At 43.1% G+C, this 27,766-nt stretch overlaps 3 protein-coding genes across 3 annotated transcripts in view; all 3 read left to right on the forward strand.

Annotated features, from left to right (window-relative positions):
* trpm1a (transient receptor potential cation channel, subfamily M, member 1a) overlaps positions 1-7,465 on the forward strand; it is a 37,565-nt gene extending 30,100 nt beyond the window's left edge. The window contains exons 22-27 of the mRNA XM_088333384.1: positions 490-510; positions 573-717; positions 2,615-2,802; positions 2,869-3,001; positions 4,131-4,444; positions 5,467-7,465. Coding sequence (XP_088189510.1) covers positions 490-510; positions 573-717; positions 2,615-2,802; positions 2,869-3,001; positions 4,131-4,444; positions 5,467-5,738 — 1,073 coding nt within the window. The 3' untranslated portion in view covers positions 5,739-7,465. The remainder of the gene's footprint in view (positions 1-489; positions 511-572; positions 718-2,614; positions 2,803-2,868; positions 3,002-4,130; positions 4,445-5,466) is intronic.
* A 2,682-nt stretch (positions 7,466-10,147) lies between these two features.
* On the forward strand, positions 10,148-16,963 carry tollip (toll interacting protein). Its single transcript, XM_088333114.1, has 6 exons — positions 10,148-10,309; positions 12,649-12,804; positions 14,070-14,252; positions 14,346-14,498; positions 14,573-14,660; positions 16,374-16,963. Exons 1-6 carry the CDS (start codon positions 10,277-10,279, stop codon positions 16,589-16,591), a joined length of 831 nt encoding a protein of 276 aa, XP_088189240.1. The 5' UTR covers positions 10,148-10,276; the 3' UTR covers positions 16,592-16,963.
* A 1,975-nt stretch (positions 16,964-18,938) lies between these two features.
* The window catches only part of gpatch1 (G patch domain containing 1), a 28,620-nt gene continuing 19,792 nt past the window's right edge, over positions 18,939-27,766 (forward strand). Inside the window, exons 1-6 of the mRNA XM_088333387.1 lie at positions 18,939-19,139; positions 22,173-22,307; positions 22,499-22,584; positions 23,842-24,008; positions 27,295-27,392; positions 27,459-27,520. Of these exons, the coding sequence (XP_088189513.1) occupies positions 19,037-19,139; positions 22,173-22,307; positions 22,499-22,584; positions 23,842-24,008; positions 27,295-27,392; positions 27,459-27,520 (651 nt within the window). The 5' untranslated portion in view covers positions 18,939-19,036. The remainder of the gene's footprint in view (positions 19,140-22,172; positions 22,308-22,498; positions 22,585-23,841; positions 24,009-27,294; positions 27,393-27,458; positions 27,521-27,766) is intronic.

Here is a 27,766-nt window from a genome sequence, read left to right on the forward strand (position 1 = left end):
GTTTTTTTGTGGCGTATTCGTCGGGTATCTTGTCCCGTGTTTCATCGTGTGCTTCGTCTTGTATTTTGTCATCGACTCGGTCGGCACTTTAGAAATCTTATCTTGTTACACATTTGAATTCAATGATTTGGGGTATTTTTGTCGATTTTGAAGTCATTCGAGAAGATCTTTAGGGAGCCTTTACTTTGAATGAAAAACGAAAAGTGGATTCTTGTATTTAAAAAACGTACATATTTGGGATTTTCCTTGACTTCGTATACAAAAGTTCAAACGATTTCAAGGTTCTCTGCCGAGTGAAAAGTTATTCTAGTATAGGAGTCAAGAAGACATTTTTTGCAGCGTTTGGCAGTCAAAAGAGCCGGCTTTTTGGGGGGAAGCGAGCAGAAAGAGCCGCTTCTCGAAAAAAAAAGCCGGACCGACTATTTTATCTTGGCTTTGGTCTTTGTACGGACGTCCCACCCAGATTGTCTTTTCTTTTCATGCCTTCAGTCTACGCCATGGAGATCAACCGTAAGCATGGCCGCCTCCGCCCGTCGTCCGGGAAAGGCCCTGACGGCCATTTTGTTTTCCAGCTCCTTGCGGCGACAACATGTACGACGAGGACGGTAAAAAGTTGCCGCCCTGCATCCCCGGCGCCTGGTTGACGCCCGCCATCATGGCCTGCTACCTGCTGGTGGCCAACATCCTTTTGGTCAACCTGCTCATCGCCGTCTTCAAGTCAGTACCCGTCGTTACCCTAGAGGGAAAACCTTTCGGGATGGCCTCGCGTTACAGAGTCTAAACGGGGACGGGGAAACGAGCGAAACGGTTCAGGCGAACGGGCCGAAACGCTCCCGAAAGAGTAAGCGGAAACCGGTCCGAAAGGTGTGGCGAGACGGGCCAAAAAGTGCAGCGAACCGAGCTAAAAAGTGAACGGAACCGGGCCATATCGTTACAGGGTAAGGGGCCGAATCGTTTTGGAATACGGCAAAAAATGTGCGAAGAAACGGGCCCGAAAAGTGAGGCAGAATGGCACAAATAGTGTTGGAATACGGCGCCCAAAGAGCGGGGACACGGGCCAAAGAAGTGTGAGGAAACAGAACATGATATTGCAGGGAAATGGACCAAAACGTGCAGGAAAACAAGAATTTCTATGATGCGTTTGATGAGTGTGATCGGCAGCACGGAAACGGCAAAACCAGTTCAGGGAAACGGGCCCGAAAAGTTCTGATCAACCCGCTCATTGCTGTCCATAAGTGGGTAGCCACGGGACCCGATTGGCTGTTGGACTCTTTTTAAACTCCCGTCTTCCGAAAGGAACCTGTCAGACGGTCTGCAGACCTATGCTCTCAGCTAGGCAAGCTTTTGTACTCTACGACACTATCCTGCCCTGTTTCCTGTCTGATACCTGTTGCTGACCTCTTTTCTGGACCTGTTTCTATTTTGCTCCACCGTCCCGCCCATCGACCTATTTTTGCCCTGTTTCCTGCCTGATACGTGTTGCCGACCTCTCTTTTGGACCTATTTCCGTCTTTGCTCCTCCACCCCGGCCATCGACCTGTTTTTGCCCTGCTTCCTGCCTGATACCTGTTGCCGACCTCTATTCTGGACCTGTTTCTGTTTTGCTCATTTGTACCAGCCACTGACATGTTTTTGCCCTGTTTCTTGCCTGATACCTGTTGCTGACCTCTTTTCTGGACTCGTTTCCGTCTTTGCTTTCCGCGTTCCTGCTATCTGCTACCCGTGATTGACGATCATCGGATCGTGGATGCAAGCACTGCTCTCTTTCTTAATAAAAACGGAGTAAAACCAGCGCTATTGGGTCCCATCTCCGTTCCTGGTCCGTGACACGACCATGGAACTCGATTTAAGGGATGGAGCCCCGAGCGAACCCCAAATTTCATATTATGTTTGTGAGAACTTGGGAGGAGGAGGCTTAAGATCTTACTTGTACTGCATCATCACTAGCACGTTCAGGGTTTTATCTTGTTTTTAAAAGGAAGTTGTTATGATCGGATGAACGAAGGAGGACCTTTGATGTCCACTCTGTGGAACCCGGTCTCATCATTTTGAAAGCGTTACTGTTGTGGATTACCTGTAACTCAACAGCCTTCGAGCTGACAGTGGTGTGAAGACATCTGGCGGGAGTCATAAATCATGAGATAATGTTGTTACAGTAAGTCACAAGTTGTTGACTGAGCATGTCAGGGCCGAAAAAAACATTTTCGATTCAGAGAAAAACATCACGAGATGTTTTTGAGCCCAGTATAAAGCCGAGCGTTTCTTCGACGAACTTCGAACGTGGCGTGAATGAGTGTTGTTGAACGGACGCAATAAAGGACGTTCCCTTTTGGCCGTATCTCTGTCTCTGCGTATATTTTGGGGCGACGCCCAACGACGTCCTCTCCAAAACTACACTTTTTATAGAGAGGGCGAAGAGAGATGAGGCACGGGCATGGCTTCTCCAGTACCCAAGAGAGAAGGGTATCCCGGGGGACAAACGCCGTCTTTGCCAGTTCCTCCCTCCGTATAGCCTGCGTAGCCGGGGCGGGGTCGGGGTTATGGGTGCAGCGAGGCCGTCGCCCGACCTTCAACCCCAAAAGTCTTGATTTAAGCGCGTCGGTCCCCCTTTCAGCAACACCTTCTTCGAGGTGAAGTCCATCTCCAACCAGGTGTGGAAGTTCCAGCGCTACCAGTTGATCATGACCTTCCACGACCGTCCCATTTTGCCGCCCCCCTTCATCGTCTTGCCCCACGCCGCCATCTTGCTGGAGAGGCTCTGCTGCCCCTGCCTGCGCCGCCGACGCCGGGACCGGGGTCTCCGTGAGTCCCCCGCGCCGACTCCCGGGAAAACCCGGTTCTGACCTCGAGCCTCCCTTCTTCTCTCAGAGCTCCTCCTCAACGCGGAGGAACTGAAGAGCCTCCACGAGTTCGAGGAGCAATGCCTGGACGATTACTTCCGGGAGAGGGAAGAACGAAAGCAGTCCTCCAATGACCAGAGGATACAAGTCACTTCGGAGAGGTGGGGAAACACCCCGTTTCTTTTTCTTTTCATCTCCTTTCCTCATTTATTCTTTTTTTTTACTTTTGTTCTTTCTTTTTGTCATTTATGTTGTTGTGGTTTTTCTTTCCATTTCTCCGTATCTTGCTACCTTCTGCTCTTTTTTCTTATTTGATTTAATTATCTTTTGTTTCTTTCCATTTCTTCCATATTTCGTGCTCTTCCTTTTTCTATTCTCTCTTGCTTTTTGCTTTACCTTTAAGTTTTTCTTCGTCTTTTTATCCCTTTTGTGTTCTTTCCTTTTTGTCCTTTTGGTCATTTTTCAGTCGTTTTTCTTCCTGTTTCTTTCCCACTGTTACTCTCGGTGTGTGAGCCTGTAAGGCACCGGTGTCAAACAGGCGGCCCGCGGGCCAGATCAGGCCCGCTAGGGGATTGATACCAGCCCGCGAGACAACACTCAGAGAAGCGCAAGAGAAAAACAAGCCGCAGGTTGAAATATGTCCACTTGATGTTGCAAAAGCCACGTGCCTCTCACAAAGACACTGTACTTGTATCTCTCTCTCTCTCTCTCTCTCTCTCTCTCTCTCTTCTTTTCTCCCACTCTGTCTCTTTCACTCTCTGTGTCTCTCATTTTCTCTTCCTTTGTTGCTCTTTGTCTCTTTCATCGCTGTGTCTTTTTAACTTCTTTTGCTCCAACTTCCTTTTTTCCTTTTCTCTCTTTTCTCTTTCTCTCTTCCTACCCTTCATACTTTCTTTTCTCTTTTCTCTCCTTCTGTCTTTCTATTTCTCTTGGGATTTCTTTCTTCCGCTCCATTTCTTTCCCCCTCTCTCACGACTTTTTATCTCTTTTGTTTATCACGCTCTCTCCCACTCTCTCTTTCTTTGTCCCGCCCTCTCTCCTTTTCCCTCCCTCGTTCTCTTATTTCTTTATTTCTCTATTTCTTTCTCTTTAATCTAGTAGTCCGGCCCCGACAGAATGTTTGTCCTATCGTGTGGCCCCCGAGTTCAAATGAGTTTGACACCCCTGCTGTAAGGTGTGAAGTACATTGTAAAGCGCATGAATTGTAAAGCCACGGAAACGCAGTCCGTTGGAGAAAGGAAAGTCCCCGGGATGGCATCTTGCGTGCTGACTTTGCTTTTATTTTGGTAGGGTGGAGAACATGTGGATGCGTCTGGAGGAAGTCAACGAGCGGGAGCAGGCCATGAAGGCCTCGCTGCAGACGGTGGACCTCCGGTTGGCCCAACTGGAGGACTTCTCGGCCCGCATGGTCCGAGCCTTGGAGAAGATGGCGGGATTCGAACCCGAGGGCCTCCCGGGCGGCGAGGCGGGAGGCGGCGAGGCGCCGGGCGTCGAATCGCCCGCCCGCCGCTGGAGCACGGCCAGCTGGGACGGCGCCAGCCTCTACCGATTTCGCCTGGAGTGCCGCGACAAAGACCGGCCCGCGGCGGAAGCGACGCCCGCGGGTAACCGAAAGACGGAAATGACCGCGTTTCGGGGCAAAAAAAACACCCCCAAAAATTGAGACCAGAGAAAACGGGGAAAAAAAGGCCACAAAAACATAAACATAAAAAAAAAAACGACCCCAAAAAATGAAGACCAGAGAAAACAGAAAAAATCCTAAAAGGAAAAAAAAGACCCCAAAAACACAACCAAAAAATCACAACTGATAACAAGTCAAACAACCAAAATCTTTTACTGAAAAATGACTCTGTAGGGAAAAACCAAAGCAAATCCACACCATTTCTTAGGTTTTCGGCTCATTTTTGGTTCATATTTTTGGACCATTATACGTTGTTTTTCATATGTTTCTCACGGTTTATTCAATGTTTATTTTAGTTTTTGCTTTATTGAGGGTGATTTTTTTGATCATTTTCTGTGTTTTTGGGTGTCGTCAAATTGCTTGTCTTTCAGTCGTTTTTCCTATACTGTATCTTGGGGTGTTTTTTTTCAGTCTTTTATGTTTGTTGGGCCTTTTTTTTCGAGGATTTTGTGTGTTTTTTCAGTTGTTTTTCAGGAGGGGTCGTTTATAGTGTTCAGGATGTTTAGGGATCATTTCTGATTTTTGGGTTGGTGTATTGACCATTGTTTGGTCATTTGCTGGGTGGTTTTTGGGGTCTTTTTTCACTTGTTTTGGGTAGTTTACCCGTCCTTTTTGTTTTTCATTTTTTGGGATCGCTTGGGGTGTTTTGTTTTTTGGGCTATTTCATTTTTGGGGTCGTTTTTGGGGGAATTCGTGTTCCAATTCACGTTTCGTTTTTCTTCAGGGATAGTTGAAATAGGCTCAGTCGACCGCTAAACGTAACGCCAGTTACAAATCAATAGAAAAGGTTTATGGGATCATGTTTTTGTTCCTTTTGGAACGTGATCAGAAGGTTTTGCTCATTTTCTGGGGTCATTTTTTGGTCCTATTTGGGGCAATCATTGCTTTTGGGGTGTTTTTTTGGGGGTCCTATTTTGGGTGGTCTTTCATGGTTTTTTTCCTCAGGGTCGACGCTCGCAGCCCCGATGGCCGTTTTGGGCGTCACGCCCCCCCGTCCCCCGGAAGCGGAAGCCGACCGAAACCCGGAGCCGGCCTGTCCCGTGCCCGGCGGGGAGGCGCCACAAGAGGGGGCCGACGAGTCCCTCTTCGATTTTCCGCCGCTTCGCTCCAAAAGTCTCAACGTCAACAAGAAGAACAAGACGGTGGCGGTGCCAACGACCGGGGCGCCGCGTGCCGCCGCCTCGCTCGTGGACCTGGCCCACCTCGGACCGCCGTAGAAAAAGTCCCGAGTATCGCCACAAATACCGGGCCCCAACACTTTAAAACCCTACTCTAGTCCCCTATTTTTCCGACAACAACTCTAAGAGGTTATTTAGCGAGTTTTCCCGTACGTAAGGCCCACCGTTATATCCTTCTTATTTGTGGAAATTGAATAATACTTGAGAGGAGCGGAAGGCGTTTAGAAATGTCATTTTCTCGTAAAATAAGGGATAGGTGACCTCGAGGGAAGCAAATCCTTGTGAATGTTCTTCCTTTTCTTAGCTCCTGTAAATTGTTTCAAATGGCATTGAGGAGGAAATCAATCCTGTTGTATTTTAACCCAAAAAGGATGTTAAAGGGATACTTTGTATTATTTAGCGCCTCCTGGTGGTCAAAAAAATTTAATTCGTCCAAAAAAAACAAAAAACAAATTTAAAAAACTATTTTTTAATTAAAAAAAACATGCATTTCAGGTGAATTGGCCGGTCCAAATTGTCCCTAGGTGTGAATGAGCGAGTGAGTTGTCTGTCCCCGTGTGCCCTGCGATTGGCTGGCAACCAGTTCAGGGTGTCCCCTGCCCACTGCCCGATGATTGCCGGGATGGGCTCCAGCACCCCCGCGACCCTACTGAGGAGAAGCGGTGTAGCTAATGAGATGAGAGATGAGATTTTTTAATACGTCTCAATAAAAAAAAACAAAGATTTGCTATAAAATGAGGAGGGTGCTGACATCATTAACAGCCATTTCGCTGCGACCCCAAAGACCTAAAAACCTCGTGAAAGGCAAAAAAATAAGAAAAACCGTTGCTTTTTAGGTCACCTGGAGTCTCTGAAGTTTGTATTCTTTGTTGTGCTTCGTAGCACTCGCTTTTGGTTACGATACGGTCTAGTATCAAACAGAAGAGCAGCTTCAGCGACAGACTGCCATCACAGTCTTGTTCCACTGAGATCAGACTGAGATCATTTCTCCCTCATGCCATGAGGCTCTTTAACTCCACCCGAGGGAGTAAAAGCCCACATTAAACCCTAACCCCACATTTGCATATTATTAACTTTCTGTAGCACTATCTAAATATTCTATAGCAAAACGTTATATTGGGTATTTTTGAATTTCATATCTTTATTTTATTATTTTATTTTTCAACACAAGGATACTGCTAGAAGTGTGAATTTCCCTACGGGGATGAATCGAGTATCTATCTATCTATGTCTAAGTTTCTATCTAGCTATCTATCGATCTATCTATCTATCTAGACATCTATCCATCTATCTATCTATACATCTATTTACACATCTATCTATCTCGAGATCTATCTATTTATCTATCTATCTCTGTCTATCTCGACATCTATCTAGACATCTAGACATCTATCTAGACATCTATCTATCTATCTACACATATATCTATCTATCTAGTGGTCATACATGACACACTGTCCCTTTAACAGATGTCTTTCAATATTTTAATGCAATTTTCCAATTTGAAAAGATGAGTTAAATCGCTCCCGTTTCAGTAGTTTAGAACATGAGAGCCCTGTTCGTATTTTGATGATGACCAATTTTCCTTTTAGCGTCATTCAGTTCTTATTGTGTTATGACACTGTGTCATAACACTGTTACTACTCTGTTATTACGGTAGCTGTGATTTTGAGACTGTCCCTTATACTGACCACAAATGCATGCTAGCAAGTAGATGTCAACGGCTACGTGCCAACTTATACATGCTAACGAGTCATGCTAACGAGTATATGCTAACTAATGAGTAGATGCTAACCACTATATGCCAACAAGTAGATGCTAACAACTGGATGCTAACGAGGAGTTGCCGACGACAACATGCTAACGACTGTATGCCGGAGCCCGGCCCCGACTCTCACAATTTCGGGGGGAATGACCTCGTTATTGTCGTTTTTGTCTTCCTGCTCGCGCTTGCGAGTTTTTGTACAAGTTTACGGCAGCGGTGACTTTGTTCGGGATTGCCAAAAAGTTGTTAAAAGGGACGAAGAAAAAAGAAAAGCGCCATCGTCGCCCGAGCCGATTCCAGGATGCTCGGCAGACTCCGTTATTTGCTGTCCTAAATTTGTCACGTCATAAAAATCCCAAAGAATAAATTGTGCGGTGTTTGAAATCGATATTGTTACTGACTCCTGTTGCGCTCATTTTAATGACCTTGTTTTTACTTTTTAAGTTGACGTAGAACTTGTTGGAATTGAACTATCAAAATGTACCGTTTTACCAAACATGATCTACATTCATCCAACAATAATGCGCGCTCGTTTCTTGAGAGAGAAATGACCAGGAAGGACCACACTGGGGTGGATTTTTATTATTCCTAACAGCAGATCTAAGTGTAAACAGGAGACGGCCCCCCTCCGAGTTGCCCGGGATCATTTATACATTTCAACAAACAAAGCAAAGACATCCTACTATTCCTCTATGGGCTATGTGTCATCTACAGCTAACTTTAGCCTTCTCTTATCGGTTATCTTCTCCATGCATGCTGGTGTGTCGGCTCCTCCCATGAGCGTGCCAAGGCAGTTGTTTTGTGCCCAACAATCTCTGGTCGTCCTGTTTCAGCACACCCAGGCCTCATAAGTGTCCTAGACAAAACAACTTCCATTTATGCATTCCACACAGCCTGCCCTGACCTTTTATTGTACATTGAACTAAAGCACAGTCGGTGAATATCTTTATTGCATTAAACTGAATACATGTAACTTGTAGTCAATCGTATAAAATCCTTTATAGTCAAATGTATAAAATCCTTTGAACTGTATCAGACGATGTCAGACAGACCCAAATGCAGGACACCAAGGAGACCAAAAAAAAAAACAGGATGCGATAGAACCTTGATTCGTAAACAAAAACGGTATTCACCAAAGAGAGTGGAACCAGGACGGCTGAGGAGGGAAAACTTGAGAGGAAGACTTGAGGGAGAACCTTGGTAAGGTGGTCTTCGGATGGAGAAAGTCTTAAAAAAAGAGACGGGAGTACTTTGAAGCAAATGCCTGGGGAAGAAGGTTTGGGGACGTCGGAAAAAGTCTCGGGAAGAGTAGCTTGTCGTCTTGGCAAGTGAATGTCTCGAGCAAGCTTCGAAGACGAGTCGGCGGCGACAATTGTGAAACTGGAGTATTTATTGCAGAGGTTGGCGAATTGGACAGAGGAGTTAAGGAGACTGGAAAATGGGAAAATAGCGCTGCCTTTCGGAGAAAGGGGGGACTGCAGTCGCTGAACTGCGACGGGAATGGGACTAAAACATTCGTTTTTTTCTGCTATAGGAAATGAATCAAATAGCATTTAGGGCAGGGGTGAGCAACTATTAGGAGTAGGAGGCCGTATTGGGTTCGAAAATGGGGCCCATCCTGGAGATAAATCCCATTTTTTTCAAATAGGAATAATGAAATGTGAAAATATCTCATGTTATATTTATAAAGAAAATAGTTCCATCAAAATTATTTTGAAATACTCACAATGAAAGCCAAAATATATATTAGCTCCAAGTTTTAAGCACCCCGTTTGATGTTTCATTTTGTAGTGTTACTGTAGTTGTATTTTTATAGTATTTCCATGGTAGTACTTTCTCATATTTTTTGTGGTATTACTGTAGTTGCCTTTATGCAGTATTTCTGTAGTAATACTTATGTTGTATTGTTTTACTGTCACTCGAGAGGTATTTTTGTAGTATTTCTGTGGAAAATTTGGGAAGTCTTCTAAAGTCCTGTTTTTGTCGTATTTTGGTGGAATTGCATTGCATTTTTATAGTTTTTCTTGTCCTAATATTTCTGTCGTATTTTTGTATTACATTAATAATGTAGTTATATTTTTGTATATCTATCTATCAAAGTCATTTTGAAGTATTTCCATTTTTGTAGTATTTGTATAGTCATATTTCACAGTATTTCTGTTGTAATATTTTTGTCGTAGTTTTTTTGTGATTTAGTATTTCCATAGTAGTATTATTACAATGTTTCACTAAAATATTTTAGTATTCATTTCCTATTTCTGTAATTAACAGTAGTTGCATTTTTGTAGTATTTTTGTTGTAATTCTTTCATTTTGTTGTATTATTCCCCTAGTAGATTTTTTGTAGTTGCTAATTTGTAGTATTTCTTAATGTTTATTAATGTTTCTTTAGTAGTATTTTTGTATTTTAGTATTACTGTAGTGGCATTTTTAGTAGACTTTTTAAAAAAAGTTTCCATTGTAGTATTTTTGTAGCATGTCTGTAGTACTTTTGTAGTATTTCCTTAGTGGTATTTTGTACTACTTATATTGTAATATTTCTGTCATGATAATTGTGTAGTAGTATTTTTGTAGTATTTCGTTCGTAATTATAATATATTAGGTCCAGTGAAAATATTTTCTTTGAGGGCATTTATTGAACTGTTGATGTGGGAGGGTGGACCGTCTGCGTCACTTCCGCTTAAACTTCCGGGTCAGCGCCCAATCCGGAAGTCTCGAGATTTGTTTTTAATTTTGACGTTAGCATCTTCTGCATTCCGACAGTTGTCAGAAAAAAGGAAAGAAAAGAAAGAAAAGAAGGAAAAGAAGGAAGGATGGCGACCACCCTCAGCACGCAGCGGGGACAGGTAAGAAAAAGAAGTGATAGCGAAATGAAAAAGATTTGAGTGGCCGTGGTTATTAGCCTCGTCGCAAAATAGCATTTCTTTGCAGCTCAGCTAATGACTTCTTTGAATAAATCTCCTTATTAAACGGTCACAAACTTCATAAACACAAAGCGGCGCCCATTTACTCACAGCAAGATAGACCAAGACGAATAAAAACGAAGATTATTTTTTCCAAATAAAAAACTCAAGCCATTATTTCAGCCTCTTTCTTAATTCGTTACTACAAAAGATACTATCGCAGAACTACTACAAGAATACTACAGAAATCCTACAAATCTCCTATTTTGGAAATAATACAAAAATATGACTGCTGAAGTACTACAAGAATACAACAAATGTATTACTGCAAAACTACTTTAAGAATCCTTCAAAAATGCTACAAAAAACCCACTTTACTGCACAAATACTATTGCAGAAATACTACAAAAATCCGACAAAAATACTAATGCATAAATAAACAAGAGTACTCAATAAATACTACAAAACCCCTACCGAGGAAGTATCACAAAGATACTACTGCTGAAATACTAACAAGAATACAACAAATGTATTACTGCAAAACTACTTCCAGAGTCCTACAAAAGTGCTACAAAAAAAACCCACTTTACTGCACAAATACTATTGCAGAACTACTACAAGAATACTACAGAAATCCTACAAATATCCTATTTTGGAAATAATACAAAAATATTACTGCTGAAGTACTACAAGAATACAACAAATGTATTACTGCAAAACTACTTCAAGAACCCTACAAAAGTGCTACAAAAAAACCCACTTTACTGCACAAATACTATTGCAGAAATACTACAAAAATCCGACAAAAATACTAATGCATAAATATACAAGAGTACTCAATAAATACTACAAAACCCCTACCGAGGAAGTACCACAAAAATACTACTGCTGAAATACTAACAAGAATACAACAAATGTATTACTGCAAAACTACTTCAAGAATCCTACAGAATTGCTCCAATAACCCTACTTTACTACAAAAATACTATTGCAGGAATACTAAAAGAATCCTACAAAAATACTAATGCAGAAGTATACAAGAGTACTCAATAAATACTACAAAATTCCTACAGAGGAAGTACCACAAAAATACTACTGCTGAAATATTACAGAAGTACTACATAAATACAACTATGGAAATACTTCAAAAATCATTTTCCAGAATTACAAAATAAATACCACTCCAGTGTTACTATAATATAAAAAGATTACTCCAGAAATATTTCATCAAAATGCTCGAAATGACGACTACAAAAGTATCAAGGCAGGTATACTGTAAGAATACGGTTCAAGACCGGGTCAAAAGAATTGTTGGCCTGGAGAGGGATGGGCGACACCAGGCTGTACTTGCCCAAGACACGCCACGGGAAATGCTGCCGTCTGCTCGAGGGCTCCTACCAACTATTACGACAAAATATGAAACTATAAAAAAAATCCACAAAAATTTAACTACTAAAATACTAGAATAGAATCTACCTTTATTGTCATTGTTACAAAATGGGTTGAACGTATTGACAACGAAATTGGGCGTGGCACTCCAGTGTCACATATAACAGTGAGGATAAAAAAAAACAAAGAAGATAAAGGAACAAAGGAGATAAGGTTATAATTTACACAATATTTGCACAAGAAATGTGGGCAAAATTTAGTGTTATCGAGGTTGAAATTGTAAATTGGTGACAAATATATAATAATAATCTATATATTCATTCAGTTTTAATCATCAAATTATTAATCCATTTTCTGCATCAAATTATTGTTGGTTATTAAAGGGATAACCACAAACCTGTATTTTTTTCATTTTCTCCTTTTATACTTCCTTTTTTTCTTAACTTCTTTATACAACATCATCATTCGTAATATAATGCATCCAAGCGAGTGAGCCGTTGGAGAGCCGGCTCTCTTAAATGAGTCGAGCCGAAAAAGACGGTTCTCTAAAAAGAGACGGACTTTTCACCACACAACTCTAGATCGGCGTGCAGACGAAAACTCGACCGCGAGACCAAAACAACATCTGCTGGATCTGCCTGACGAAAGATTTGGAGTGCGGTAAATCTAAAAAAAATGTAATCGGGTAACAATGACAATTTTGTGTCCAAAAAGTTGCGTCCCGATGACGCACGTTGATTTAAGACTGCGTCCCCAGCAAAAATGATGCGTCTAGGACGCAGGGACGCCGGCAAACCAGAACACTGAAAGTGCTGGCGGCGCTCGAGGGCGGGGCTTAGCCACGCCGCGATGGCCACTTGTCGAGAGTGAGGAATTTGAATCGATGTGCGCAGGTCTACGTGGGCGAGCTCCCGCAGGACTTTTTGCGCATTTGGCCCGCCCGCGACCATCACGACCACCAGGTCCTATCGGACGAGCGCGCGGCGCGCCAACTCCAGTACGCCGGCGCCATCGGAAACGGCGGACGCCTTAGCATCACCGTCGTACAGGTAGGAAAGAAACATTTTGCCGCCGTCACGTTGCTCTTTCGTCTTCGGCAGGGGTTTCCCGGACGGGGCCGCGGCAACTCATCGATTAACGGGGCCGGTCGTGATTTAAATCTATGCAAATAAGAGCGCACGCAATTCCGCTCTGACGCTGAGAGTTGCAGTACCACTTTGAGCCGGAAGGGGGCGCCAATAGCGTTGTTATAAACATGACAAAATTGGTGTGAAAGTTTCAACTTTGTCGTGTTTGACTGTATTATCGTGAAACAAAGTGAAGCATTTTCAGGGGAACTGAAAGTGCTGCATGAAACAAATCCAAATATAAGTCAATAAAATTAAGTAAAAAACAATATCAATGAGATGTTGAACTCGACACAAGGGGCAGATTCTTTAGCATATTATTAATCATTTTCATATCGGGAATGTTTATCATATTTAAAGATTCAGAAAAAAAGTGGATTTACATTTTAGAATTTTTTTTTTGTGGATAAAAACATTGCTACACATAAAATGATTTGTTTTGTATGATAAGTATTCGTGTCATATGATCTGTTACATGTATTTGTAAGCATTTTGTGTCAATTTCTTTGACAAACACTTGGATTTTCTATCCGCCATGTTTTTGTTGACATCTATTTACTCGTTAGCATTTAGTCATTAGCATCTACTCGTTACCATGTAGTCGTTAGCACACACTTGTTGGAATGTAGTCGTTAGCATCTATTTGCTCTCTAGCATGTTTTCGTTAGCATCTACTTGTTAGCATCTACCTGTTAGTATGAAGCCGTTAGCATCTCCTTGCTAGCATCCCCCGTTCGTTGGCATGTATTTGTTGGCATCTATCTACTCGTTAGCATGTACTCATCAGCATGTACTCATTACCGCGTAGTCGTTAGCATCTAATTGCTCGTTCGAATGTTGTCGTTAGTATCTACTTGTAAGCATCTACCTGTTAGTATGAAGCATTAGCCTCTACTTGCTAGCATCCCCCCTGTTCGTTGCCATGTTTTTGTTGATATCTATTTACTCGTTAGCATGTTTATTGTCAATTTCTTTAACAAACACTCGGATTTTCTATTGTTTTATATTACAGAATATTCTGTCCACTAGTTGAATAAAGATCAGGACATTAAAAATCAGATTCAAAGGAATAATCGAGCGATTTATCGACGATGAAAATAATGGTTCGTCGCAGACCCGATGAGATCAATATTTGGGTCGATCTGCCCCCCCTTTACTGACCGGGGCCCGTGTGTGTTTTTGTTCAGGCGAAGCTAGCTAAAAACTACGGCATGACGCGCATGGACCCGTATTGCCGGGTGCGAATGGGCTACGCCGTCTACGAGACGCCGACGGCGCACAACGGCGCCAAAAACCCGAGATGGAACAAAGTCATCCAGTGCACGCTGCCCCCTGCCGTCGACTCCTTCTACCTGGAGATCTTCGACGAGGTCAGCTCGTCCTTCTTGGCTTTCTTTTGCCTTTGTTTTCCGGGGGTCAGCGGGCGGGCGGCCAAGAATTGCGCTTTTGTTTCTTTTTCCCAGCGGGCGTTCTCCATGGACGACCGCATCGCGTGGACCCACGTGAGCATCCCCGAATCGGTACGGCAGGGCGCCACGTCCGACCAATGGCTGACGCTGAGCGGTCGCCAGGGCGACCACAAGGAGGGCATGATCAACATCGTCATGTCCTTTTCCGTGAGTGAGGGGGCGGGGTCGCGGGGCGTGAGGGGGCGGGGCTTAACACCTCTCTTCTCTTCCCCCTCCCGCAGTCCTTCCCGGCCGGGGGGGCCGTGCCGCAGCCCGTGGTCCTCATGCCCTCTGTCTATCAGCAGGGGGTGGGCTACGTGCCCATCGCCGGTCAGTGCCTTTCTATTTTAATTTCGTGTGTTTTCGAGGTTTGGAAAGCGCTCGGATTCTGGTCGAAGCGCTTGCGAATGCTCGAAATCGTTTCCCGGCGGCCTGACTCGAAAGGCGGCACGTTTGGTCGGGGCTCTCAAACTCGCGGCCCCCGGGGCGACGGTTTGAGGCCCTTGCCTTCTTGTGAAACCTAAAGGGACAGTGTGTATTATTTGCCTACTAGACGTTGCCGTATTTGGTCGCGCCGCCGAAAACGAGTGCTAAAAGCACAACGGAAGATGACGAAATACTCGAAGTGACCCGAACGACCCTTGTTCATTTAGACAATAGAAAAAAACGAATCGAGAAAAAAGGACCCAAAAAAATGACGAAAAGTAAAACCTAAGCAAAAATAGGAAAAGAAAAATGAAGGTCATTCAAACTAAAGTGATGTGTAAGTTTTAAAACTAACATGAGTGGAAAACTCATATTCAGTGTCCTGTTTGAATGGTCTAACGACGCTCAAATGAAAGATAATCCGTGAAGCGATTGTGAGCTTGCGAGGAGGACCGGGAGAGAAGTACTTTTTATGAAACGTCCGAAGTTACAAAAGCCAAAAAAAACACACACACACAAAAGACAATCAATAAAAGACAAAAAAGCAACAGAAAAATGGACCAAAGCAACTTACCAAAACATTGACTAAAATAGGGCAAAAAACAAACGGGAGCATGAATTGGCAAAAAACGACTTCCAAATAACCCCAAAATGAAAAACAAACAAACAAATGAAGAACTTCACCAAAATACAACAGACAACTGCCAAAATGTGACAAAAGACGAGCATAAATGGACCAATCACTATTGACCAGGAAAATACTTCAATCTGACAAGAATCAACTGAAAGCTTATCATCTTTTTTAGCATCTACTCGTTACCATGTAGTCGTTAGCACACCCTTGTCGGAATGTACTGTTGGCATCTATTTGCTCGCTAGCATGTTGTCGTTAGCATCTACTTGTTAGCATCTACTTGTTAGCATCTACCTGTTAGTACGAAGGTGTTAGCATCTACCTGTTAGTACGAAGGTGTTAGCATCTACCTGTTAGCTTGAAGCTGTTAGTAAGAACCGTTAGCCTCTACTTGCTAGCATCCCCACTGTTCGTTGCCATGTTTTTGTTAACATCTATCTACACGTTACCATGTAGTCGTTGGCACACACTTGTTGGAATGCAGTCGTTAGCATCTACCTGTTGGTACGAAGTCGTTAGCATCTACTTGCTAGCATCCCCCCGTTTGTTGGCATGTTTTTATTGGCATCTATCTACTCGTTAGCATATAGTGGTCAGCATCTATTTGTTAACAAGTAGCTGTTAGCGCACACTTGTTAGAATGTAGTCGTTAGAATCCATTTACTCGTTAGCATGGAGTCATTAGCATCCACTTACTAGCATCCACCCATTGGTGAGCATTTGTTGGTTGGCATCTACCTTCTCGTTAGCATGTAGTCACCAGCATCTACTCGTTAACATGTTGTCGTTAGGACTTACTTGTTCGCATGCGGTCGCTACCGTGTAGTCCTTGGCATCTACTTGCTGGCCCAAACTGGCGTACCGCACTGTTTGGAGGCGTCACCGGGCCCGACTAATAATAGTCCAAATAAGGAACCGGAATAAAAGTTTCTTTTGCATTGTTCAATATGAAAGTGAGAATCAGCTATGTCTTTTTGTAACAGGGGTGGCGCCGGTGTATAACCAGCCGGGTGTGGGCGTGGCCCCCGGCGTGGGCGTGGCCCCGGACGTGGGTCCGGCCTCAACGGAGGAGGACCTGAAGGCCCTGGCGGACATGTTCCCCAACGTGGAGCAGGAAGTCATCCGAAGCGTCCTGGAAGCCCAGCAAGGCCACAAAAACGCCGCCGTCAATTCGCTGCTGCAAATGGCCGAAGAGCTCTGACCTCGTAGCGTGACCGCTTCCCGTCGGCCCGGCTGCTCCCGCGTCGCCCCGGCAGCCGCCTCCGGGCTCCTCCTGCCACGCCCCGGCCGACGCTTCCCATCCACCCGGCCTCCGGGCTCTTCCCGAGTCGTTCCGGCATCCCGGCTTTTCCCGCCGCACCCCATCCGACGCCTCCCATTGACCCGGCCTCTAGGCTCGTCCTGCGTCGCCCCGCCCGACGCTTCCTATTGTCCCGACCTCCCGCCTCCTCCCGCGTCACCGCGACTGAAGAAAAACATTCTTGGTGTCTGCTTTCCGTGCGAGAACTTTGCGTTTCTGTTCTGTACATAGATATATATATCCAAAGAAGTACAATAAAGTTATCAAATGTGACCTTTCTCTCAAGTCAAGTCATCTATATTTGTGAAGGGGCTGCACAGACCACAGATGATTGCAAACCACAGACTATTATGACGCCATCCCCTGATCTAAAACCTACACAAGGGGCAAGGAAAAACTCAAAAACCTCAAGTCAAGTCATGTTCATCTTTGATGACCCTAATTCCAAGTAAACTTAAAGGACTTGCAAACCACAGACTATGATGACACCATCCCCTGATCTAAAACCTACACAAGGGCAAGGAAAGACTCAAAAACCACAAGTCATATTGATCTTTGACGACCCTAATCCCAAGGAAATTCAAAGGGCTTCACAGACCACAGATTATTGCAAACCACAGACTATTATGACACCATCCCCTGATCTAAAACCTGCATGAGGGCAAGGAAAAACTCAAAAACCTCAAGTCATGTTCATCTTTGACGACCCTAATCCCAAGGAGTCTCGAAGGGCTTCACAGACTATTGCAAACCACAGAGTATTACGACACCGTCCCCTGTTGATTCCTCAGATTTACCAGGTTAGGCGTGATTGTTTTTTTTTCCGAGAGATTTTTTTGCGCTTTAAAATGTTTTCAACTCAAGGAACAGTGTGTCATATTTGACTGTTACATGTCTCTGGATTGTGTGGCACAACCAAAATCAAGTGCTACAAGGTACAGGGAAGGATAGGAACTACTGAAACTCAAAATGACAAACATCAAAATACTGGGTGAAATATGGGACATAATGAATGACAAATACAAGATATAAGACAAAATACAAGACGAAGTACAGGGCGAAATAAACAACCAAATACACCCCAAAATAGAAGACAAAATATATGATAAAATACACAAAATAATAAACGCCAAAGTACATGACCAAATGCACGACATAATAAATGGCAAATACACGACATACTAAACAGGTAATATGAGACAAAATAGAAAACAAAAGATTTAATACAATACACCAAACAATACACAACAAAATACACAATAAAATGCATGACAAAATACATGACAGACTACACGGAATTTACAAAAATGACACGGCAAAAAAAACTGCCAACACACGAAATAATACATGACAAAATACAAGATAAAATCAATGAAAAAATAATAAATGAATAATATGTGGCAAAATAAACAACAAAATACAAAATAAATGAGAAAATACACAGCAAATACATGATAGAATACACGACATAAATGACAAATACAGGATGTAAAAAAAAAACAGCAAATAACGCACGAATATAAACGACATGTGCTACAGCTCTGTTTGCCGACTACCATTTATCAACCCGAGAACATTTGAGGAACCGCTAATGATGCTCACATGAAGGAGCATGCTGTAATTGGGATGCTGTGATGGTGGTCTGTGCAGCCCTTTGAGACTTCAGGGCCGAACCGAGAAACACGACGTGACTTTAGTAGCTACTTGTTAGCATTTACTCGTTAGCATGTCATCGTTAGCTTGTCAGTTTCAAATCAGGGGATGTTGTAATGGTGGTCTGTGCAGCCCTTTGAAACTTAAGGGGTGAACCAAGAAACACAACGTGACTTTAGTAGCTACTCGTTAGCATTTACTCGTTAGCATGTCATCGTTAGCATCCACTCGTTAGCTTATCTGTTTCAGATCAGGGGATGGGTTAACGGTGGTCTGTGCAGCCCTTTGGAACGGGTTGCCTTCGAGGGACGAACCAAGAAACACAATTCGACTTTAGCATCTACTCGTTAGCATTTAATCGTTAGCATGTAGTCGTTAGCATGAAATTGTTCAAATGTAATAGTCTCTCTCTCTCTCTCTGTCTCTCTCTCTGCCGCTTCAAATTGTCCCTAGGTGGGAATCAGCCAGTGGGTTGTCAATCTTTGTGACTGGCTGGCAAGCCGTTGAGGTGGTCCACTGCTCCAAGATAGCTGGGATGGGCTCCAGCACCCCTGCGACCCTACTGAGGATAAGCGGCGCAGGTAATCGATGGATGGATGGATGTAACAAGGTCCGCCGCTAGGGGGCTCTGAGCAGGCTATACTCCCTCCGTTTTCCCTTTTCGGCCACCGTAGCTGACGTCACTGGAGCAAGATGGAGGACGACAGCCCGGACGAAGACCTGAACCTCAACCTCAACGAACCCAAGCCGACGGACTTTGTGACTTACGGAACACCGCTCGAGCCTCTCGACGAAGGTCGCGTTTCATTCGTATTCAGCTTACTTTTTCTTTTAAAGATGTTTTTCTTCTCCCCAAAAAACCGCAAACTGTTGCGCTGTGCTCTTGCTACTTCTGTGAGCGCGCGCTCGCCGCACTAGCTCGCGTTCTTCACATTATTTAGAGGTATTTTGTATTGGAAACGTGTCGATAAAAGTCAAATGCTGAATAGGATTTTTACGTTTCATTCAAAAGACGAATCTTCACAATATACATCGCTTTTCTGCCCAGGAAGTCAAGAATGGCTAAGTCGCACTCTGATGACATCACTCTTTCATTTATTATCATTGTGAGCCTGCGCCTTCTTGGGACCCTAAGAAAAATGGGGTCCCCCTATACCTTGATCCTTTACGGTTTATTACAACTCGTCCCACGCTCTACTCCAGGGGTGGCCCACTCTTTGGAGTCGCCATGAGGCGCATCCTGGAGACCAGTACCAGTTTTTTCATTCATATACTGTACAGATAGATATCCATGCAGACATGTCATATTTTTTCCTAATGAGATGAATCTCATCAAATTGGTTTCGAATTTAAAGCAAAACATTATATTAAGTTCTTGTTTTGAGCAATCTATTTGATATTTAGTATTAGAGTTGTAGTTGTACTTTGTTTAGTATCTTTTTTAAAAAAAAATTGCAGTTTTTTGGCTGAGTTCTGTTGTATTTTTGTTTTATTATTGTCGTTATTTTCGTAGTATTTCAATAGTAGTATTTTCTTAGTTTTTCTGTAGTATTTTTGTTGTATTTGCATAGTTGTTTTTTGTTGTTGTTTATCTGTATTATTTATTTGTAGTTTTAGGTTTGTAGTATTCCTTTTTTGTGCTATTTCTGTTGTGTGTTGTAGTGTTTCCTTGTTGCTTTGTTGTATATCTATTTTTTTCTGTAGAATTCTTATGTTACTGTAGTTCTCAGTAGCCTAGATGGTAAGGCGCCCGCTTTGAGACTGGGAGGTCGGTGGTTCGCGCCCCGGCCGAGTCATTCCTAAGACTTAAAAAGTGGTCGGCGGCGCCCTCTGTTGGCTGCGGCTGCATCGGCTCGCTACAACGGGTCAGGTGCAATCGACATTTCGTTCTGTGTACATTGTTACACAGAATGACAATACAAGGAAATTATTATTATTATTATTTATTTAGGCAGTTTTCATAGTAGATTTTTGTAGTATCTGTGTTGTCAGACTTTTAGTAGATGTATTTATAGAGTAATATTTAGGGTTTTGTACAATAGTATTATGTAGTATTTCTGTAGAGGTATTTGTGAAGTAATTCCAGAGTAGTATTTTTGTAGTATTTTGTAATATTACTGTAGTTGTATTTTTGTAGTATTTCTGGTAGTAGTATTTTGTATGATAGTAATGCTTTTATGGGGTATTTTTCTATTCCTACACTATTTGATTTTATGTTTTTATTTCAAAATGTAAGCAAAATAATACACGAGGTACCTGTTTTTAAGAACTGTATTTGATATTTAGTTCTGTAAGTTATTTTGTTGTATTTCTGTACAAGTACTTTTGTTGTAGAGTAATCATCACCAACACCCAACAAATGTTTTAATGAAATAGAAGTTAACGGCTTTTGGAGTTCCCCTAGTGATTACTGGGCCCTAAGCGCCCGCTTACCTCTCTCGTGGCCTATGTGTTGAATACACAAAGAAATGAAAACACGTCATCCTCAAGTGCAAGAGAAGAGAAGATAAAGTAGTGCTGAAGACAGTTTAACAGCAGTGATAATAAGGCTCAAATATGAAAGTTAATCCAAATAAAAGCCTGAAGTATTACTATTGCACAATCCCCGTCTTGTGTAAAGGATGGTTGCTTTTTTTTTTTTTTTTTTTTTTTGTATTCTTAGAAATAAAAATGAGAGAGAGATAAATAGAAAGAAAAGGAAATCGAGAGAGGGAGAGAAGGGGAAGGAAATTGATAGAAAGAGGTAGAGAGAGGGGGAAATGAAAAGACAGAGAGAAGGTAAAAAGAAATAGAGATAGAGTAATGTAAAAAAAGAGAAAAGGGGAGAGAGAAAATGGAAAGAAAGAGGGAGGGAAATATGAAGTAATAGAAATATAAAGAAAGAAAGAGAGAAACGAAGAGAGAAATAGAAACAAATGGCATGAGAGAAATAAAAAGAAATAGAAAGATATGTATAGAGAGAGATAGATAGGAAATCTATTAGATTACTGCTGTCAGGTAGAAACTACTTTTCAGTTTGTGTCCAGTATACGGAGGATCCATCCTGCCGTATGTAGAAATAAATGTGTAAATATATAAATACCTACAAGGAATATAGAAATGAATAAATAGCTTTAAATATAGATAGATAGATAGATAGATACTTTGTTCATCCCCGAAGGGAAATTGACATTTCCAGCAGCATCCCTGAGCTGAGAACAATCGAGAACAAAACAATCGAAAATAACACGGGAGCTGCTGGAGTGGCTGCCATTCGTGACGGCGCCGGAAGAAAAGATTCAATTTGAATCATGTACAAACAAACAAACAAAATATGCCATAATCAATAAACGGACCGATAAATAGACCATGTCATAGCTAAATATATGATATCAATGCAATTTGTTGCTCTGTTAATGCACTTTGTCTTTTATTTGTTTATTCAGCTAGTTATTTTCTTGTGGATTTTTGGTGTCAACTTGTGGTCACAACAAAATGTTATTCAAATGAGGGGGCGGGTCAAACCCGCTGAGCTTTTCACCCGTAGCCCATTTGTTTCCGCAGTGATCAGCCAATGGGTGAACAGCTCAGCCGCTTTGAACCGCCCTCTTTTCGATAATATTTCGTCGTGACAAATTCCCAAAGAAATATATGACGTAGTACAACAAGTACACGATAAGAAATACGTGCAAAACACAAAACAAAATGAATACAAGGAATGACCAGACACATATATAAAAGAATTACATTGATGTCATATATTTACGTGTTACCTGAATTATTGATGCGTCGATTTCTTTTGATGGCATATATTTCATATCAAATTTTTCGTGTATTTTTTTCGATTCAGACGAGACCCCCCGCAAGCCCCTCCCCCTCCACGAGCAGACGGTCCGTGACGAAAAGGGGCGGTACCAAAGGTTTCACGGCGCCTTCACGGGCGGCTTCTCGGCGGGATATTTTAACACCGTCGGATCCAAGGAAGGTGAGTCCTGTCGCCTCCCGTCGCCGTGCCGATCGGCCACATGGCTTCTTGTCGCGGTCGCCGCGGGGACGGACGACATCGGTCGCGGTCGCCGCGGGGACGGACGACATCGGTCGCGGTCGCCGCGGCGATCGACGGCATCGCTTCCTGTCGGCGTGGCGATGATTCATCTCGTTCGTCTGGTCGGGCAGGATGGACGCCGTCTACGTTTGTGTCGTCGCGGCAACAGAAGGCGGAGAAACAACAGGCCACGCCCAGAGACTTTATGGACGACGAGGTAGGCTCGCCTTTCGTTTTTCGCATTCTGACAGAGACCCCCGATAGTCAAAACCCGACAAGTCGAATACTCCCGTTAGACGCGGACACAAAGAATATAGCGTGTTATCGGACAGCTTCAAGTCTTGGGATTCGGGTGACCATTTCAAAACGCACTCATCACAGAAACATCACCATCGGTCTTAAACAAGACACCTCAAAACCTTAACTCACCCAAAAGTGCCGTAGTCGACCACCCACGAAACGATTACACGCGATGGTAGTCTTGTTACATCAAGGAGAGTCCAGAGAATACAACCCTGTCAAATATTGAATTCAAAACACGGCATAATGCCGACCGATGAAACGAACCCGCCTTAAAACGTTCCTACTTCGTTTGTCAATCCTTGTTTCGCCCCGTCATTCCCGTTTGATGGAACAAAAGAGATTTGGAAAATGATTTCAAATATAACCCCTGACACCACTCTGGGTTGGAGAAAGAAGGGTAAAAGATATCTTTTCACAGTTTTGCCTGCTCGTTTGGGGTGGTGATGGAGCCCAGGGAATAAGCTGTCTCGCGGTCGATGATCTTTTGGGCCGTGTTGATTGCTCTAGGTCCATTTTTTTCTTGTCCGCTGATGTGCTCCCAGCATACCGCCAAAAATTGAAAAAGATCGGCGCCTTTCTCGAGCTGTTTGATATTCGATGAGAGTTTAGACCGATCAGAATGCAGAAAACCATTCATAAGTAAATGGCATACAGCGAGGGAGGACTCTACCCAGGGCTGCAACTCACAATTATTTTAATCGTTGATGAATAGGTCCATTATTCGTTCCATCATTCCAATCCGATTTTTCAAAAACTGTTTCGATATTCTCCTCTTTTCAAATATCTATCTTTTGGTCAGATGGAAAAATAGTTATACCAAAACAGAATATTCTATTATATAAAACAATACAAATTGTTTGACAAATAACAATAAACAAAAATACATAAAGATGTATCAGATATGTTTTTCCCAAATATCATATCACATTGAGACTTGGCAATGAATCAAAATTTGTGTGGAGCAACATTTTTCATCCGTCCAAAAATATCAAACGATTCGTTTTTGGGGGTAAATCTTTGAATGTGCAAATAATAAACTATATGCTTAATAGGATGCCCCCAGTGTTGGGATGAAAACCTCATGGTTATTACTTTAGTTAGTACTCGTCTGTATTTCGGCAGCTCTTTCTCTTCCCTTGAAAAGGGCTGACTTTGTGGTGTGGGTTTCCAGGACGTGGGCGAGCACGGCATCGCCCCGTCTCGCATCAGCACCACGCAGCCTTTCGGCCCTCGGGCGGCGCCGTCCGCGACCACGTGGGACGCCGCCAAGGCCATTCGCTCTCAGAACGCCGTCATCCCCGGAGACAACATCCTGCAGGAACTCATCGCCCCCAACAGGTGGGGAGGCCGCAAACGGCGCCGTGAACGCAAAACGAACAAGAGGATTTTGTCACGCAAGGACTCAAAAATCCTTTTCGATTCTGTCGAAATGAGGAATACAAAGAAAAGTAACGATACATTTAAATGGACAGTGTGTGATATTTTACCACGAGATCGCCCCCAACAGGTCGGGAGACCTCAAACGTTGCGTCTAACACAAAACTAAAAAAAGATTTATCTATACAAAGACAAAAAATTTGGGAACGAAAAATTTCCGATATCGTGACTCGTTCTCAAACGCTGCTCTGAACCTTGACAAACGGAATATCACCCAGGGTGACTGGCTCAAAAATCAAGGTGTCCTATTGGACCCTAAGAATATGACTGAACCATTTTGTCTTCATCTTTGCAAAAAAATTCGCCCTATGCTGTCTAGGGCTGCAAAAACTAATCGATAATATCGATGACAATAGATGATTAAAAGTGTTGGCGACTCACTAGATCAGGGGTGTCAAACTCATTTAAGCTCGGGGGCCACACTATAAAACAAATATTCTCTCGGGGACCGGTTTAGTAGATTAGAGAGAAAGAAAAAAAGAGAGAAAGAAATAAGAGGGAGAGAAAGGTAGAGAGGGTGGGACAAAAAGAGAAAGAGAGAGAGCGTGAGAAACAAGAGATAAAAACAGAAATAGTGAGAGAGGGGGACAGAAAGAGAAAGAATGAAATCCAAAGAGAAATAGAAAGAGAGAAAAAGGAAAGAGAAAGGGGAAAGAGAGAAGGGGAAAGCAAGAGAGACAGGAAGAGAGTAAAGGGAAAAATGAAGAGAGCAAAAGACGGTAAAAAGACATAGAGAGAAAGAGACAAAAAGGAACAAAGAAAGAGGAAAAAGAGTGAGAGATAGAGAGAGTGAGAGAAAAATGGAGGAAGAGAGATTAGAGAGAGAGAAATACAAGTGCAGCGTTTGTGAGAGGCACATCAAGTGGACCTATTTTAACCTACAGCTCTCTTTCTCTTGCGCTTCTCTGAGCGTTGTCTTGCGGGCCGGATCCAATCCCCTAGCGAGCCTGATCCGGCCCGCGGGCCGCCTGTTTGACACCCGTGCACCATATCATCAACTTGTTGCATCACGTGATTTATGAGCTCTAAGTAAGTTCGATCAATGCATATAAGAGTGCACATAATTCCGTTGCGACGCAGTGAGTCGTACCGTCCGGTTCATCGAAAAAAATCATGGACCCGTTGGTCTGTTCTGAAAACAATCGGTAGTTGCGGCACAAATGCTGTCCCGGTCTGTTGCTGAGATTATAACGTATACGTTCGTTACCTTCCGTCTCGATGAGTGTAATGCCCTACTCTCCGGTCTCCTGTGAACTTGCATCAAAAGGCTGCCGCCTGTGCAAAATGCTGCAGCCGGGCTTTTAACCAGGAAGAGAAAGTTTGATTCCATCAACTCGATTTTAGCTGAGCTCCATGGATTCCCGGTCAGATAAAATTGTGATTTTAAAGATCTTTTGGTAACATACAAAATTTTGCGTGGACTAGCTCTATTTTTATGCGTAGTAAAATAATCATTAAAATATTCTGCACTATTTTTTTAATTGAGTCCATATCTTTTTTTCTTTGACAGGCGATTAAACAAAAGAAATGATGAAATATGTGTCCCTGTACTACATCCATAGGAAATCATTAGTATACAAAAAGAATAAATGTAACGTGTTGCCACCTACTGATATGGATGAAAGTTACAGTTACTTGATCACCAGGAAAAATAATTAACATGTTCTTTTGTTTGCAAAGACAAAATTGGGCTATTCCTGCAGCGCATTTATCAAATGATCACGTCAGACTAGTGCAGGGGTCAGGAACCTTTTTGAGCCAAAGAGCCATAAAAGCAAAAAAAAGTTTTCAAAAGAAATTGAGAGAGCCACATTATAGCTCAGTAGCCTAGATGGTAAGGCGCCCGCTTTGAGACTGGGAGGTCGGTGGTTCGCGCCCCGGCCGAGTCATTCCTAAGACTTAAAAAGTGGTCGGCGGCGCCCTCTGTTGGCTGCGGCTGCATCGGCTTGCTACAACGGGTCAGGTGCAATCGACATTTCGTTCTGTGTACATTGTTACACAGAATGACAATACAAGGAAATTATTATTATTATTATTATATATTTTCAGACAAAATTGGAAAAAACTGCCAAACACGCTCTCTAGATGAAAGCACATTTGATTTCACTGTGTGTCATTTGATGATTTCATCAAATGTATGAAATGATAATCATGCCAAATCCTGTCTCCCAAATCAATGTCAATATGCCATTTACAATTTGTCCTCCACCTTCAGTTAAGAGTGTTGAGGCCATTTTCTTCCATGACATTTTCCTTAATAACGTTTTCAAAACAATGTGCGTGAAAAGTTCTTTTGTAAAAATGTCGCAAACGATAAGCATATGGTCATATTCACTTTGGGTGTAGACTAGAGAGAGAGAGAGACGGAAAGACAAAGAGAGAGAGATCGAATGTGAAGGGAGACCAAAAGATAGATAAAAGAAGAGCAAGAGAGAGAAAGAATAAGAAAGACAAAGAGAACAGAATGTGAACGGGAGATAAAGAGAAAGGGGGAGAAAGGAAGAGAGGGGTATATAGAAGAAAAGAGACAGAGAGAGAGAAAAATAGAGAGAATGTGAAAGGGAAATAGAGTGTAAGAGAAAAGAAAAGCGGGAGACAGAAAAATAGAGACATAAAAAGAGAAAGGAAGTGAGGTGGGAGAGAGAAGGGAGACAGAAAGAGGGAGAGGGAGACAGGGCGAGAGAGAGAGAAAGCGGGAGAGAGAGAGAGAGAAAGCGAGAGAGAGAGAGCGAGGTGTGCAGGGATCCGCCCACCTGTACTGCTCACCCAATCAAAGTCGTTATTTATCAGTTGAAATGGTTTCTTATGGAACTTCTGCATGAAGTTGCTTCGGCTTTCTAACCAAAATCAGAATGAAATCGCTTGACTTTGGAACGCCACAGAGAGATGTGCAATAGTAACATTTTATTTCGGAGCCATACGTACTCATGAAAAGAGCCATATATGGCTCCCGAGCCATAGCTTCCCTACCCCTGGACTAGTGTGTCCCTGCACACTTCTAGTGATTCCAAGAGCCAAGAAGAAATCCACAGGTTCAAGAGCATTCCGAGAGCTCTAGAAATTACACACTAGTTCTTTTTAAATTGATCTCAGATGACAATACTCAATTTGTTGCCCGCGTCTGGGACGCTTGCCGCCTGTCAATCAGTCTGAAAGAGTTCACTTGTTTTTTTTTGGTTTTCGTCAGGTCGTGCATCGGCGTGGAGCTCCTCACTCGGATGGGCTGGAAGGCGGGTCAGGGGGTGGGGCCTCGTGTCAAGAGGCGGGCCCGCCGACGGCGCTCACGTAAGTTGGCGCGGACGACACTTTTTTCGACAGTAAGCATTAACGCCGTTGGCTTTTTCTTCGCAGCGGACGGCGGCGCCCGCGCTTTCGGCTGTGCCCCGCCCCCTGCTGGTTCGGAGGGCTCGGAGGTGGGTGGAGTTCGGCGCTCGCCGGGATGCTAATGTCGCTAGCGGCGGTCGGCAAAACGCTCATGACCTTAATGGCGTTAGTCAGGATGCTAATAGGGCTATTGACTGCTTTAATAGTCACCCGCGATTGAAACGATTCGTCGAACAATTTTTTTCTTAAATCTTAGCATCAAGTCGATTGAATGATGTGGCAAATGTTAGGAAAGACGAGAACAAAGCGGTACAGCGAAACGACATCTTTTATCG

This window comes from Urocampus carinirostris, chromosome 4 (genome assembly GCF_059441175.1).
Source record: "Urocampus carinirostris isolate Australia breed hairy pipefish chromosome 4, RoL_Ucar_1.0, whole genome shotgun sequence".
NCBI lineage: Eukaryota > Metazoa > Chordata > Actinopteri > Syngnathiformes > Syngnathidae > Urocampus > Urocampus carinirostris.

Coding starts and splice junctions, on each gene's coding strand:
- tollip (XM_088333114.1), top strand. CDS start 10,277: ATGGCGACCACCCTCAGCACGCAGCGGGGACAG. Junction 12,805..14,069: donor TTAGCATCACCGTCGTACAG/GTAGGAAAGAAA, acceptor GTTTTTGTTCAG/GCGAAGCTAGCTAAAAACTA. Junction 14,661..16,373: donor GGGCTACGTGCCCATCGCCG/GTCAGTGCCTTT, acceptor TTTTTGTAACAG/GGGTGGCGCCGGTGTATAAC.